At 33.9% G+C, this 17,052-nt stretch overlaps 1 protein-coding gene across 2 annotated transcripts; it reads right to left on the bottom strand.

Moving 5' to 3' along the window:
* Positions 1-129: 129 nt before the first annotated feature.
* Positions 130-16,649, bottom strand: LOC131954594 (lectin BRA-3-like). 2 transcript variants are annotated; one of them, XM_059318369.1, is made up of 11 exons: positions 16,582-16,635; positions 14,630-14,679; positions 9,007-9,106; positions 4,555-4,640; positions 3,443-3,530; positions 2,897-3,118; positions 2,399-2,461; positions 1,823-1,870; positions 1,653-1,706; positions 746-789; positions 130-314 (listed from the first exon to the last, which is right to left on the bottom strand). In XM_059318369.1, the coding sequence occupies exons 3-10, from the start codon at positions 9,080-9,082 to the stop codon at positions 767-769; spliced, it is 660 nt and encodes a 219-aa protein (XP_059174352.1). In that variant the 5' UTR covers positions 9,083-9,106; positions 14,630-14,679; positions 16,582-16,635; the 3' UTR covers positions 130-314; positions 746-766. The 2 variants fall into 2 exon arrangements, with proteins under 2 accessions (XP_059174352.1, XP_059174351.1); XM_059318368.1 differs by lacking the exon at positions 14,630-14,679 and having other exon boundaries at positions 16,582-16,649.
* Between the last annotated feature and the right edge of the window lie 403 nt (positions 16,650-17,052).

Genomic DNA, 17,052 nt, shown 5'->3' with positions numbered 1-17,052 from the left:
ACTCTATTGGTCGCTAAGTTTGTATGGTTGTTTACGTTGCTTTCTTGTGGTTTTTTATTTAGTATTATATATTTGGTTGAAATTTTTTAAACAATAAAAAAAATTATAAACTCTAGTTAATAGTGCACTTCGAATTTTTTATTAGAATATAATAATTTTCAAAAAAGCTTTAAACTTTATTTTTTGTGAATTGATTTTTTGTTTCTTAGAAATTTAATGCAGAATTTAGTTCCGAATTCTAAAATTATTTAGCGAATTTTGTAGATTATTTTAGCAAGTGCTGCGTTCCAAGGATTGATAACAGGTCAGGCTATCTGGAATAAAATGAAGAACCAAACTATATTAAACAAAAATGAAATTTGATTTACTTAAAATTAAACGTATATTCTATTACAATTAAAAATTTGAACATATTTTTCGTCTGTCTAATAGCTACACAACAGCATAAGCATAATCTCAAGGTTTACATTTAACGATTCTACTAGTTGCATACATAAGAACAATTAAAATTAATTCAAATGTATAAAAAAAATATTCAGTTTGAAACATTACAATGCAAACGTTGTCTATACAGTCACATTTTTTTTAAAAGCCATCAACCCATCCCTCCTAAACAAACATGGTCACACAAGTTTAATTTCCTTCTACCCAAGGTGTGTGACGTCGTTTTAAAATAGACCTCTTATAGTCTTAAATTGGAGCATGTTTTAAAAGTCACTAAGTAAATAAATACAAAGGAACTTACGACTGTTAAAACTTCCTGTTTTTAGCCTCTATGGCATTTTCGCCCTAAAAATAAATAAAAATTTTAAGAATAAAATGTGTGCAACAATTCAATAGCAAGATATGACATTTTAATTAAATTATCACTAAGATGGATTTGAAACAAACCGGCTGTGGTCTCCCCTAAACTTTCTCGAATATTCTTATATAACACTACGGGGGATAGCAACTCCGGATAAAGACATGATTTAAAATCTATTTTTTAATTACTTAAACTTTAAAAAATAGAATAGAATCCCGTAAAAACAAGAATTGCGCACCAAGTAAACGGCAAAGTGTTTGTGCAAAAAGTGAGAAATATTGTTAGTACTTTCTAAATTCATGTGTGTATTTTCAGAAATCGAAAATAGAGTAATTTACCAATTCCGGTCAAAGACATTACAAAAAATTCGACAGATTGCAGAAAATTTGATATTTTACTTATATGTAAAAGATCGTTTATCTATTTGAACCAGAACTAAAGTTATAGGCTTTTAAAAACTAATAGTAGAATGAGTCGCACTTCCATTTATCTGAAATCGCCGAAAAGTTGATACAAAACTCTAAATTTGATGTAATACTTATGTATAAAATTTATGAACCTCTCTGTAACGGTACTCAAGTAATGGTGTTCACAGACATACACACATACGTTAACACACATAGACAGAATTGCAAAACCCAGTTTTTTCGACTTGATTATGCGTAAAACGCCAAAATTTTGTTAAATCTGGATTTATAATTTATACCCAATTGCATTAAGTCCCTTTTACTCCGTATATGATACAGTACTAAGGTGTAAAACTGCGAAGACTCAAAATTTCACGTGATTTTTGTGCACGATTACAATACTTCCTCCATACCATGTATACGGTAAAGTATGAACGTACTTGTAGTTTTTGTGGTTCCAGTCGTCATCGTAGTAGGAAGGTGTTCTGTGGTTTCTGAAACAAGAATATTTTTCAAATGCTGTAAGAATTTAAACGTTTATAATTTCATCTAGAAAGATACATCCTGCCGTCCTAAACAATTATTCACTGCCCAAGTTTTAAAAACATACCCATAGTAGTTTCAAATGACGTAGTAGTAGCAGAGAGTGTTGTAGTTCCTGAAAGAAAAAGATGTAATGTTAATTTAAAGTTGATAACTAGACTAGTTCACACATTTATAGAATAACATTTACTTCTAAGTTGTTTTTTTTCATTTTCGACATTTTTCATATCCGTTGCGTTATGTCACTTGAGTGTAAAAATGTTCTCTATCAAATGAAACACATAGAATAGGAACAAATATTAAAAAATAAAAACAGCTAAAAACTAATCTGTTTCTAAATAAGCAAAAACCGGTTAAAAGTGCGTTCAATAATGCATTTTAAATATACAGCCTAGGAAATGTTTAATTAATTGCTCATTAGGCTGTGCGTTAGTCTCTGGATAAGTTTAAAGGAGTCCATGCAAGTTTGTTATCTAATTGTAAAGATGCAAGATATATGAGAGTAAATTTACAAAATAAAAGTATATGTTTTTCCCAGCTCTAAATCGATTTTTATAACATTTCCACAATACAAGTTTTTTGATTTTATAAATAAGCATTGCATTGGACAGATAATTAGTTATTGTAAATTTAAGAAACCAACCAGTTGTTGCCGTGGTAACATCCTCTGTTGTTGTTGGAGCAATACATTTTGTAGTACGTGAATCTAACAATATGTAAGTTAATAGAGTTTTAGAAAGCGAAAACATTTTAAATGTGAATGACATCTGTGTTACGTATTATCGAAAGACATTTACTAATTCAACGACCATATTTTAGTTTATTTAAATATTTACTACATTCTTAAAAATTACTGGTTCTTAGTGTCTTTATGGTTGAAAGAGATAGTGTGTTTTGTGTATTTAAACTATAGTTGTTACTGTCACGTTGAAACACAGTTAAACAAATTAAATACTAATGTTACTGATTGGCGCATTAACACAGTTATTAGCAAATTGCATTGCATTTTGTGCTTGCCTAGGTATTTGCCTCAAGGTACAACAAATTCCACAAATTTCAACCTAACTGTTTGGGGAACTTAATATGAAATAAAATGTGACATAGCCAAATGAATAACAATTAAAAAAGAGATTTAACATACTTGGTTCCATGCACACGTAGAACGTTGTGTAACTATTGCATAGTTGGTCGTACACCTGGTCACTCAAATTAATAACGACGCAGGACCATACGTTTCCGTCCCCTGTGAACGGAGCACCAGATGTCCACCAACTATATATCACACTAGCCGAGCTCAGATCTTCAGTCCAAACAAAGGTTCCCTCAGTCGTTAGATCATTTGCACCAATCCAGAATTCGCTGTCTTTAGTCAAGATATTAATAAGTTCATTTTTAGTGAAAGCATTTACTTACTTTAGCATTTATCAATTTTTATTTGTTTCATATGTTGATGACTTGTTTGTAATTATATGCTGGATTATATTAAGTGAAATTTATATATATATATATATATATATATATATATATATATATATATATATATATATATATATATATATATATATATATATATATATATATATATATATATATATATATATAATTTGAAGGCATCATTTTCAGGGCATTTTTTGTAATCACAGCGAAGGGTTACATAGATGGTTTTAAAGAAAAAGCTTAAACATACCATAAATATTAAGCGCTGCTCTTAGCGCCGCCAACTGTGTTAATGATGTAATCGTTGCAAGAGTACCCCCCATGTTTTGACATGCTGACTGTTAGAATAAGATTTTTATTGTAGAATAGTTAACGTGTACTTTGTACAAATCTATATTGAAAAGACAAAAGTAACAACATAAAGCAAGGTTGAGTTCTCTAAAATTTGTCAGTTAAATCTGACTACAAAAAAACGTTTTGGATTAAAAAAATCCGCTGTTTTTTGAGAAACAATGTGTTGCTTTTTGACAATTAGGTTTGAATTATATTCAAAATGTCTTTTTTTTTTAACTTGCGGTTAATGGAAATCTCTCAAAAGCTGAAAGAAATCAGTGGATAGTATCCAGAACTTATAAATCAACGCTCCTGAATTTAAATGAAACGATACTCATTTTATCTTGTTTGCGTACTCACTGAAATAAAAAATAAGTCAAGCCATGTTTGCAATCTTGTCTGAATGTATCTCTATCATTGTGAGTGTGAATACAGTCACTAAAGTATTGTTTTAGTTAGGCGGACATAATTTTAAATATAATTGTGATATCTGATGGTAGGTTTCTAACTTTTTTTCCGGTAAATAACTTTATTTCCAGGTGAACATTATACGGTGTGTATCGTTTGAATTAAGTGGTGGATATTTTTATTCACAAGTGCCAGTGCGATTACCAGTTAACGGAATTGGAATCTTACTATATTTTTTGTTTCCTAATAACAGAGGAATTTGGTCATTTGAAAGCATATTATAAAAAAAAAACAAATTCTCAGAACTCTTGCCCTATCACTTCTATTTTTCGTTTGCTCGATTCCACTGCAAGTGCCATTTACAATATTGCTTATATACACAAATATACGAGAAAGTTTAGGGAGCGAAGTTACTTTTTATCCGTTATGCTATAAAAATATTCGCGTCATAAATGTGTAGAGTCAGAATTTATTGTAAATACTTAGAGAAATGATCAATATGGCTTATATAATGTGATATATTAATGTAGTTAGTTATAAAACAGATAGATTTAGCTAACTATTGTGTATGCATAGGAACGAGCTGCATTAAGGCACTTAATTTTAAAGACGTTAACTTACCAAGGCACTGTTCCATGTAGCTGGCTCTCTTACCAACAGAAAACATTTTCCATCCACTACTTTACCGCCGTCCCACAGATCTGAACCTGTAAATATAAAGTTGGTTGCTGAATAAATTAAAATTTGGATTTATTAGTTTTCTTTCTTTGAAAGCAATGCAGCGTCTATCAAAATAACTAAATAAGAATGTGTATTGTAGGCAATTATGTATTGTTTTTTTTTTAATGCAGACTACCGAAGATGCGATTGTTTTGGATAATTAGATATAGTGTTGCAACTGCAAACCCTAACACACCTCTCCAGTCAACGACCTCTCTAGCAAAAAACACTAACAATCAAATACCCAAACCATATTCAGCCGAACAGCAGACACGTATATAAAGCATTACCATACAAAATGCATGTGTAATCCTATATACACAAGACACTGATGCCTTTACTAAACAAAGTAGGTTTGTTTTATTTTTCTTACTAGGCATTTTGCAAAGCTTTGCTTAGGTTTGCGAAAAAAATTATGAACAAAATCTTAACTTCTACATAAGCAGTCATGTAGTAATCTGCTTGTAAAGACTAATAAATATTTAAAATTATAATACAATAGATCTACTTTTTCTGACATGTTGGCCTACTTTAATTCCGTAAAAAAAGTTTTGTTTATACCTACTTAATACATAACATTTAATTTTACTTTAAGTTAAATCTGATAATTTTAGTATTTAATAAATTGTTGATTAGATGATATGTGACAAGTTGTACAGTACAAGTTCAAGCAGCATTTTTTTCATTTTATATTAACAGTAGCCGTCTCGACTAGACCATGCACTGCCCTCTGTGAAAATCATATATGAAAGGACCAAAACGTGTGTTTATTAACCATCATGGACGTTTGACAAAAGAACACATAACCTTAAACCCAACTCTAACTTTGAATTTTAAACTATCCAAAACCAACCAAAACACAAACACAAAAGCAAACACAAACGCAAACAAAAACAAAGACAAACAGTAATAATAACACAAACCCAAATACAAAAGTAAAGTAAAAACAAACGCAAACATAAACACAAGCAACATGTAAACTCAAATACAAACTCAAAAACAAACATAAACCAAAACGGAAACAATAACGCAGAACACAAACACAAATTGAAATGCAAACATAAAAGCATAGTGGTCTTGTTATAGCAAGGGCGCCAAATTACATCCTGCCGGGGCGCTGGCGGAGCTGCCTGATTTAACTTAGTAAACGACTATAATACCCCAGCTTTCCCATAATCTATTGAACTCACTAAACTGAACGTAGGCGTCCTAGCGCTCACGGAAAAAAACCCTGTTGCGCCAAATAGCCACATGTCGGGGCACTGGGAGACGCCTAAGATTTTATTTATTTCAAGTCAATAGACCGTCCCTGAGTCCACACATCTCTGATGAGTACCTAACTCACGTTAGGGAAAGTAAAGGCGGCTGGGCATAGTGCTGACCACTCTATCTCTTCATATGCCGAGGATACTGAAACAGGTGAATTCTACTTCACTTGCCACATAGACTGTCAGGTTTAAAAGGAAACTTACTATAGTAACCTTTATATCCATAGTCTATCGCACTGTTTAAATCGAGTGTATGCACCATAGCGCATACATGATAGCCAAGTCCTCCACATCTAGGGGCGCCGGCGGATGCACTTGATTCAATTTAGTGAACGACTCTAATACCCCCAGCTTGTCCGTAAGCCGATAGATAGAATTAAACATAGAGGACATTTCGGAGCGGCCTCTAAGCTGTTATTGATTAAAAATAATAATTAATAAACAGTACGCTCAGTGTATAAAATAAATAAAAGTATTTAAAATATCCGTGTTTTACCTACTATATTGCACTTTATCAATTCATGCTAATTATATATTTTTTTTCCAACATCAAATCAAACTAATCCAAAAAAAATTCATAAAAAACGTTTTAATAACAAGCTTTTATGTAATGATGCACTAAAAAGTAGAAAATAAATTATAGACTACTATTTAAATAACTATAAAGAAAAGCGTGGGTCACTTTAGTATCTATTGGATACCTTTACTAATGTTAAGGAAAACACCCACGCTTTTCTTTATAGTTATTTAAATAGTAGTCTATAATTTATTTTCTACTTTTTAGTGCATCATTACATAAAAGCTTGTTATTAAAACGTTTTTTATGAATTTTTTTTTCAGTACTTTACATGTTTTATTTACAATAGAGTTACATGACTAAAAACCATTGCGCGCCTACTGAACATCACGTTCAGTAGGCGCGCAATGGTTTTTGAACGCAGCCATTACGTGATGGCGCAGCTATTGAAGGTGATGACGCGTGTGGTGTGGTTGGCTAGACATGCCTACTAATTCGGTCCAAATTTTTATTAATTCATAAAAAATTAGTTAGGCATCCAATTAAGCCAAATTTAGTTTCAGATTGCATTGTCTTCATGTCTTGACCCACGTGCTAACTTTGAATCGTATCGATCAAGTAGAACTGTCCGAATTTTCACTCCTGCGTTTCCGTCTAGACAGACAGACAGAGGAAGTAAGTTAAATAAAAGCTTGTAAAAATGTTCATCACCGATGTAATGTTTTTTTTTTAAAGGAAAGTAACTGTGTTTCCATGAACCATCAAGAGAAGTAATTAGCAATAAAGGAACAACCTGAAATAATTTTTACTATTGTAAAGGACGATACATTTTTTGTTACATTGTTTATATGATTTGACGTTAGTTAAAATTAGGAAACGAATGGTTTTTTTTTACTTTTTTATTTTATTTATTTATTTGTAAAACAAACGCTATAAAAATATTACACTATCGTTATCAAGCAGAATTTTTTACTAAATGCAATGCTTGTCACGGATCCGACGGCTGTCCGCTACAAACAGAAATGAGTTTTATTTAGGTTTAAGGTGTTCAGGACAGAAATAAATAAAGTATTAATTTTAATTTAGACAGTCTCAAGCCAGCCAAACATCACTCGATCATCCCCAAGTAAATTAATATTAGAACAGTCTTCTGTTTCCCAGGTTTTTAAAGTGCACAACCTGAATGGTAGAAAGAGATACAAACCTCAACCCCCCCACCAACACACACACACAAACACACTTCCCCCAACTCAACCGGACTGGCAGATATTTCAAGGTAGCGTGCCCTCATTGTCAAGGGTCAATTTTATGTCATGGAAAGTTTTGAAATGAAAGATCAGTTTGTGTATTACAGAGACACTTCTCTTACGGTCGTTTCTATTTCTGTCCATGGGTAGCTACAATCTGAACTTTTGACTCCGCAGCTAAGGACTAAGCACAGTAAACTATGCAGTCAAGAGAAACCTAATTTGCACACCTTATTTTAGTTTAGTTCTTATGCCATTTTATTTTCTCCCTTTTATTATTATATATGCAACTGATGTTCATTGTTCATGTCTTTGATGCTGAGTAAAATCTATCAAATAAATTATTATTACTGAAAAAAAATATTAGATTAAAGTTTTTAATCTAACGAACTATATAAATCGTCATTTTTTTGTCTCAAAAAAGAAATTTATTTTAAAAATTACAACTTTAAAACAATTACTTATCTTACACATAGTAAGAAAATAAAATCATTATTGTTCAGATTCTTTTCCAAAAAATTACAATGTTTAAAAAAGCAAATACTGATACTTATAACAATCTGTTTTACCTCTGCTTAGAATCCGACCGACAGTTATCCTATATCGCCGAGTGAATTACCGAGGTTAATGTTTTTTTTAGCCGGCTTTACAGAGCCTAAATACTCTAATAACTTTTTAAAAAATTCGCCTCTGTTTTTTCATAACAATTTATATAAGAAAATGGGTCGCTTTTATCGGCCTTGCAAGGTTCCCGATCGGAACACTGCTTTTTTTATTACCCAGGGGTGTCGTCCTATGAACTCAGGAGTTATCAGAAGTTTATATATGAAGAGCCTAGTGCTAAAATTACTTAAGTCAAATTTTTGTGAAAATCAAACCAAGCAATGTTCGTTACTTCTGTAATTTAGCTTTATCTTAAATAGAAATAACAATACTGGAAAAAAAAATAAGTTGCTCTTTTGAATAAACATATAATATAAACCGTTATGTTTTACAGTAAATTAAATTTTGAACTCATTTATCTCAAAATGCTGTTTGTGTGACTTTAGTACTTTTAGCACTAAGGCCTTCATATATATTGCTCATATGAAGCGCTTGTCACTAACATTAACTTTGTTGCCGATCAGCAATTTTGTGGTGTACTCCCCTGCAAAATTGTAAGCGCCTTTAACACCGTCAAGTTCCCTAACCAGCAGCTGATAATTTTTCGTTTTCTACATAGTTTTTCTGTGCATTTAAAGGCTCAATATTTTTAGCATTTTAATAGTTGTTTTATTGTTCCGTTACATTTTACAATATATCTATAGAGAAGCGAACTCACCTACTGCCCCAGGAGAGTTGATGATGAAAAGCACCAAAACTGACACCACTAGTTGAGATAATTGTGCAATCCACATCCTCGTCAATTTTAGTTTGCAAATCTGCAAATAAAACTTCACTAGCTTTTGACAAGAATACAGCAGATTTTTCTAACATTATTTAAACTATCTTAACCGTCGCAGGTTGCTGCGATCTGGTACTGCTAAAAATGACGCAAAGTAGGTTACTTTTAGACGTTTATGTTCATTAATGTAATGTGATGTTAAATATTTATTTGTTCTTAATTTTTGAAGTGAGTGACATTGGGAAGGGGGGGGAAGAGTTGAAGTAAAACTTAAACTGTACGTTAATCACGGTTTGAAATAGTGAGTTCAAATACGACAGGCGTATTCAGGTTTTCGGGTAAGGGTGAGCGTCAACCCCCCCACCCCATTCTCTAACCATTTTTATATAGGCGGTAAATCATAAACAAGAACAAAAACTACTAATAAATTAACAAAATTAGTAACTATTTCTGCTATTTAATACAAGAATAGGAATACAACAATTAACGCTAACCCGCCATCAAATGGAAAACAATCAGAAAATACTGCTATCTACAACTAGAAAGTAAAGTCCCTAGTCAAATCTAATCTAAGTCTACAGACATCCCGTTGCCTGCCACCAGCTTACAGAGACGCCCCGCACCGACTACCTACTCCAGCTATTGATCTCTCCGAGTGTCGTCTCAAACCCTTCCTAAAATAGTCAAGTAAGAAACTCCGCCAATCGATGTCCTACAGTAGCGCACGCTATTAGTAGCGTTGATGGGAGTTATCAACAGCAAGCAGTTACAGATTATTGGGATCAATAAAAAAACTAGCACTATGCATCCTAATATATAAAAACCCATGTGAACACCTCTCTTTCTCTCTATCTCTCTCTCTCTCTCTCTGTCCGAAAGTTTATTTTTAATCGATGTGATTTGTATGTTCAGCGATATATGGATAACTTAAAGATACCAACTTTTGTTGAAAATAACATGGTGATGTCATAAATGTATAAACTAAAGATATGTTCAGCGATGTATGTGTATGTGTATGTGTATGTGTATGTGTATGTGTATGTGTATGTGTATGTGTATGTGTATGTGTATGTGTATGTGTATGTGTATGTGTATGTGTATGTGTATGTGTATGTGTATGTGTATGTGTATGTGTATGTGTATGTGTATGTGTATGTGTATGTGTATGTGTATGTGTATGTGTATGTGTATGTGTATGTGTATGTGTATGTGTATGTGTATGTGTATGTGTATGTGTATGTGTATGTGTATGTGTATGTGTATGTGTATGTGTATGTGTATGTGTATGTGTATGTGTATGTGTATGTGTATGTGTATGTGTATGTGTATGTGTATGTGTATGTGTATGTGTATGTGTATGTGTATGTGTATGTGTATGTGTATGTGTATGTGTATGTGTATGTGTATGTGTATGTGTATGTGTATGTGTATGTGTATGTGTATGTGTATGTGTATGTGTATGTGTATGTGTATGTGTATGTGTATGTGTATGTGTATGTGTATGTGTATGTGTATGTGTATGTGCATGTGTTTGTGTATGTGTATGTGTATGTGTATGTGTATGTGTATGTGTATGTGTTTGTGTATGTGTATGTGTATTTGTATGTGTAAGTGTATGTGTATGTGTATGTGTATGTGTATGTGTATGTGCATGTGCATGTGCATGTGCATGTGCATGTACATGTGCATGTGCATGTGCATGCGTATGCGTATGCGTATGTGTGTGTGCGTGTGCGTGTGTATGTGTATGTGTATGTGTGTTTGCGATGTTCAAACCGAGTCATGGGCGATACCCGGCGCCCCTGCTGTAGTGGCCCAGAAAGCACCCCGTTAAGTCACTGACACTTGGACGGTCGCTGAAGTGTGTTCTACATCACTATAACTGAGGATAATTAGCTTACACAGCCATCCTGGGGCATATAGGTGGTAATGTAGACAAACCCTTGCCTCGACAACTAGTACTCATGAACAGTGGCGTAGCTACCGTAAAGCTAGCGTAAGCAATGCATAGGGGCCCAAAGCAAATAGGGGCCCTTTTTCAAACGTTTGAGGGGGGGGGGGGGGTTGCAAACCGAAAGTCTGTGGGGGGGGGGGGGGGGGGGGAGGTGCTAATAGAAAGTTTGTCCCCGTTCGCCGGAAAGGGTCAATACGCCTCTGAGGGGCCCACTAACACTTTTTCATAGGGGCCAAAAATCCTAGCTACGCCACTGCTCATGAAGTGTTTTTTTTTCCTTTAAAATAAACGAGTTTGTAGAAAATAAGGTCACGTGGCTCAAAATACAGAATTTGTAACAGTTACGTTATATCGTGTTAGTGATTATTTCGTCTCTTATTGTGCAATAGCCATCGGTGCCCCTTACAATTATGGTGACTTTTAGCTCTCTTCTCTTTACAAATAGGCTAGATATTTAGATATTTTTCTCGGGGAGCGGCATTAAAATCTGATACTACTTTCTCTATATTTGTAATGAATTACTTTTTTCAATTTCGTTCGGAGGTGATAGGGGAAGAAACGGTAGTGGGTAACGAAATGAATTGTACATCAGCTATTAAAAACGTCATAATCGGAAACTTAGGAAAAGAAACATTTTATTGACCAAGAACGTTTGAATGAAAAATTGTTAAGATTATGAAAAATAAGGGGTTTTGTTTTATGTACAGTCTATGTTTATACTAGTTTAAAGTAATGTAAACTACCAATATCTATCAGAAAAATTAAAACCAAATTGTATTCATTATTAGACAACACAATTCAAAAATGTTGTTTTTGTCTTTTAAAAACACCTGTTTCGATTGAGCATGGGTCTGACCACACTATCAATTCATGTGCTGAGAATAAAGAAACAGGTGAACTCTACTTCACCTGCCCCGTGTACCGCCACGTCCCGAGAGGCAACTTTATTATTCACATCTAAAAAAACAAATTGAAAAAAATAAGTTGACGTCTCTAACCCGTACATCCCGCATTGTGTCAATAACACTATCATTTCAGCTATTTAGGCACTTTAACTTGTATTCAGAATAAAAGAGGTACTTAAGAAACTCAACTTATGCGAAAATGCCCTATTATTTCAAATTATCCCAAATAAGCCAATTCCATATCTAAACAAACAAAGATTTCTATAAAATAATTAAGGCATGAAATAGTTTAGCATAGAAATGTATTTCTGGAATAGATTCTAGATCTATATAGAGTCTATATATAGAACTAGTACCTAAGTCTAGTTTTTCCGTAGATCTAGGTATACATCTAGTATCTCTATATAGATCTAGAAACCAAATCGGTAAAGTAAATTTTATAATTTATGCCGAGAAAATTGTATTCAATTCATAGCGTACGTAGATCCAAAACAAATTTGAATGAAATAGTTTATTTCTTTGTAGACTAAAATAGGAAGATGAACGCCATTAGTTTTGTCTTATTTTCTTATACTTAGTTTAATCATGTGTCATTTGACGTCATTGTTTATTGCGTTCTTGTCACGACAATAAACGCTTTGGTTAGAAATCTATTTTTACATTCAAATATGCCTTTATTTTTTTCACTTCTTTAATTAAAATTTTATTTATACATTATAACATCCACCATATTATTTCAACAAAAGTCCGTATCTTTAAGTTCTCCATTTATCGCTAAACATGCTGACGACGTTGCCAAATATATTGTGGATAGAGAGAAGTGCGCACATGGGGTTTCATATATTAGGATATCATGGTTACGTTCCTAAAGTATTCAGTGTGTTTACCGTGCTGCGTAGCTGATGTGCACATGTGCAGCAGTTAAATAAAGATATAGCCAGGGTGAAGACGAGTCGTCTAGCTGTCTATATATAATAATAAAGTGACAAGGTTAACTCGGAGATCTGTATTTAAGTAATGTAACAGTAACTCTTTGGTGAAATCCTCTTGAAATATTGCATCAGCCTTTTTTTCTGAGACCGCACCAAAGTATCTTTAAACAAAACAAGTTAATAAAAAGTCTAGTGACAATTTAAGCGCAATTTCCTTAATTAATTTTTTTAGAGATCATAGACCTACGTAAAAATCCTTTCGAACCTTCGCTCATTTGCTATGGTAAAATCCTATCGAACCTCAGCGCTTTGCGCTAAAAACCTACACGATGCTCAGTTTAAATTAAAAATATCATCCTAGGCCTACACGATGCTCAGTTTTAAAATTCTTAATTAAATTTTTGTGACCGAACGAAAGGATATTTTTGAATACTTTCTTCGACAATATTGTTCTAAATTACAGCAGGAATCGATTGGTAAATGTTTCAAGTCGCTAAGTGGTCTGGTTGCCGATACATGGGCCAAAAACTGCATTTTTTGGAGGTTTTTTGGCTTTTCCGGGAAATCCAGGAAGGAATTCCGGGATTTTTTTAGCCTATGTTCATCCTCGGAACTTGCTTAACATATTTGCTTTGGAACTAGTCCTTGATATTGCTTTGTTGAGGAGGAGATACGACTTAAAGCTGCGGACACGCTGCGGACATCCATCCATCCATCCATCCATCCATCCATCCATCCATCCATCCATCCATCCATCCATCCATCCATCCATCCATCCATCCATCCATCCATCCGTCCGTCCGTCCGTCCGTCCGTCCGTCCGTCCGTCCGTCCGTCCGTCCGTCCGTCCGTCCGTCCGTCCGTCCGTCCGTCCGTCCGTCCGTCCATCCGTCCATCCGTCCATCCGTCCATCCGTCCATCCGTCCATCCGTCCATCCGTCCATCCATCCATCCATCCATCCATCCATCCATCCATCCATCCATCCATCCATCCATCCATCCATCCATCCATCCATCCATCCATCCATCCATCCATCCATCCATCCATCCATCCATCCATCCATCCATCCATCCATCCATCCATCCATCCATCCATCCATCCATCCATCCATCCATCCATCCATCCATCCATCCATCCATCCATCCATCCATCCATCCATCCATCCATCCATCCATCCATCCATCCATCCATCCATCCATCCATCCATCCATCCATCCATCCATCCATCCATCCATCCATCCATCCATCCATCCATCCATCCATCCATCCATCCATCCATCCATCCATCCATCCATCCATCCATCCATCCATCCATCCATCCATCCATCCATCCATCCATCCATCCATCCATCCATCCATCCATCCATCCATCCATCCATCCATCCATCCATCCATCCATCCATCCATCCATCCATCCATCCACCCATCCATCAATGACGAGTTAATAATCGCAATCCCCCTGTATGGAAATTGCGCTAAAAACTGTAAACATGTGTATTTATTGAGTTAATATTATTAGTAAGTAGAAATATCACATGAAATGTCTTTATATTTCTTTCATTTTTGTAAAATATAAAAATAAAACATTTTTTTGCCTTAGACATGTATGTACAGGGTCAGTTTGTCTTGCCATATTTGCATCAGTATGCAGTTTTCACCACCGGCTTGTGAGGACTGATACAAATTTACAATAGTAATACTTTTTTCTGACATAAAAATTCATTCCTTTAAGATAACATATTTATACCTAATATAAAACAATATTTACATTTTAAAACCTGCAAATGCAAATGTGACACAAAGAGACAATTCAATGTTCTGTGGAGAGAGAAAATAAACCGTGAGTTATCACCCCTGAACTTTCTCGAATATTCTTATATAAAACAAGAGGGGATGTTAACTCGGGATATAGACATGATTTTAAATCCATTTTAAATACTTAAACTTTTAAAAATAGAATAGAATAGAATCTCGTAGAAAAAAGAATTGCACACCAATTGAACGCAAAACAAAATGTGTATAATAGTGCGGAATATTATTAGTACTTTTTACTTTGTCGTATATACGAAGTATAGAGAAAGTCTTGTAATCGTGCGAAAAAAATTGAGATTTTTTTTACGTTTTACACCTCACTGATACGGAAAAAAACATAATTTTACAATCTTGTCCGTATGTCTGTGTGTCTGTCTGTGTGTGTGTCTGTCTGTATGTGTGTAAAAACGATAACTTGAGTACCGTTACAGCTAGGTTGATGAAATTTCATATATAAGTATTTTATCAAAATCGTAGAGATTCTATTCTATTATAAAAAGTTTAAGTAATTAAAAATGGATTACAAATATTGTCTATGTCCTGAGTTGTCATCCCTTGTAGTTTTATGGGAGATCACTCCCGGTTTATTACTTCCTAACTTCTATCAAAGTTAGAGTAATTTCCGTTCTGGAAGTAGTAATTTAAATTATAAAGTACTAACAATATTCCGCACTATGTTTACAAGCTTTTATTTAACTTGCCTCCTCTGTCGTCAGTCTGTCTGTCTAGATCAAAACGCCCGAGCGAAATTGCAGGCACTTCTACCTGACATATACGGTTCGTAGTTGGTACTTGGGTTAAGACATGAAGACAATTAAGTATGACAAATTGGTTGCCTAGTTAATTTTTTATGAATTAATAAAAATCATGTCCGAATTAGTAGACAATATTACCCAACTATTCCGCGCTATTATAAACGCGTCATCACGTTCAATGTGTGTGCAAAGGTTTTTAGTCATGCTTCTCTAATATAAAAAACATGTAAAATACCAAAAAAAAATCATAAAAAAGTTTTTATAACAAGATTTTATGTAATAATGCACTAAAGGTAGAAAATAAATTAAACACTACTATTTAAATTACTATAAAGAAAAAGCGTGGGTCTCTTACTTACTAAATATCAGTAAAGGTGTCCAATAGATACTAAAGTGACTCACGCTTTTCTTTATAGCAATTTTAAAAAAGTAGTTTTTATTTTTTTTTCTACTTTTTAGTGCATTATTACATAAAAGCTTGTTATTAATCGTTTATATGAAAAATAAACTGTTTTGCATCCACTTGGTTTGCAATTCTTTTTTTCTACGAGATTCTATTCTATTTTTAACTTACTTATATTTGAAATTTCATTTATCTATCTGAAATAGTACTCAAGTTACAGGCTTTTTGAAAAATTGAAAGTAGAAAAAGTTCCACCTCCGCTTATCGAAAATCGCTAAAAGTTGATACTGATCTACAAATTTTATATAATACTTATAAATGAAATTTCATCTACCTAGCTATAACGGTACTCAAGTTATCGTGTTTACAGACACACACACAAAATCACACACAGACATACGGACAAGATTGCAAAACTGTGTTTTTCCGACGCAGGGAGGTGTAAAAAACGATATTTTTTTTGCACGATTACGATAATTTATGTAAAAGTATATTGTGTTTTTTTCAGGCAGTGGGGAGGTGTTAGTATGTCGAGTAGTTATTTGCTTGTAACTTGAGCTGAATTAAATGAAGGATTAAAAAATAATAATATAGATATTTTAAGCAGCACGACCGATATATACAATGTAAATACGACTGAGATATTTCAAAATCCTGCTCTTTAAAAGGTGAATAATTAAATAACAAACATAAAAATAAAAAATATCGGAGTTTTTAAAATAACAAATAAAGTTGAAGTAAACGTCTTACCCTAGCAAGCTGGTGTCCACTTCTACTGCCAAACACTACACCCGAGACTAATGCGTGCTACACGTTTTATCCCTTCTTTCTAAACCCACGCTCATTGTGTAGGCGTCTGGGTAACATCCAGTGGCGTAGCTACCGTAAAGCTAGCTTAAGCAAAGGGGCCCCAGGCAAATAGGGGCCATTTTCCCGCTTGAAAAAAACGAACACTTTTATTTTCACTTTTATATTTGTATTAAGTAAATAGTTTTAAAAAAGAAAAAAGGAAATTCTTTTTTTTTTCTGCTGTAGAAATAATTTAAAGTTCCAAAAAGGCCCCCCCCCACCCTTTCTTACTGAACAGGCATTGGCATTCAGTGTGTGTGTGTGGGGAGGGGGGGGGGCGAACATGGCCCATATGGCGCTACTAACCCTATAAGTTTTTGGTTTTCATCCAATTGCTGATAAAATTTGGGAATACTCCAGGCAGTGTTTTTT

The sequence above is a fragment of the Physella acuta genome, unplaced genomic scaffold (assembly GCF_028476545.2).
Source record: "Physella acuta isolate Inbredline_101_S28 unplaced genomic scaffold, ASM2847654v3 ptg001014l, whole genome shotgun sequence".
Taxonomy (NCBI): Eukaryota; Metazoa; Mollusca; class Gastropoda; family Physidae; genus Physella; species Physella acuta.
This window is presented reverse-complemented; position numbering and strand designations above follow the sequence as displayed.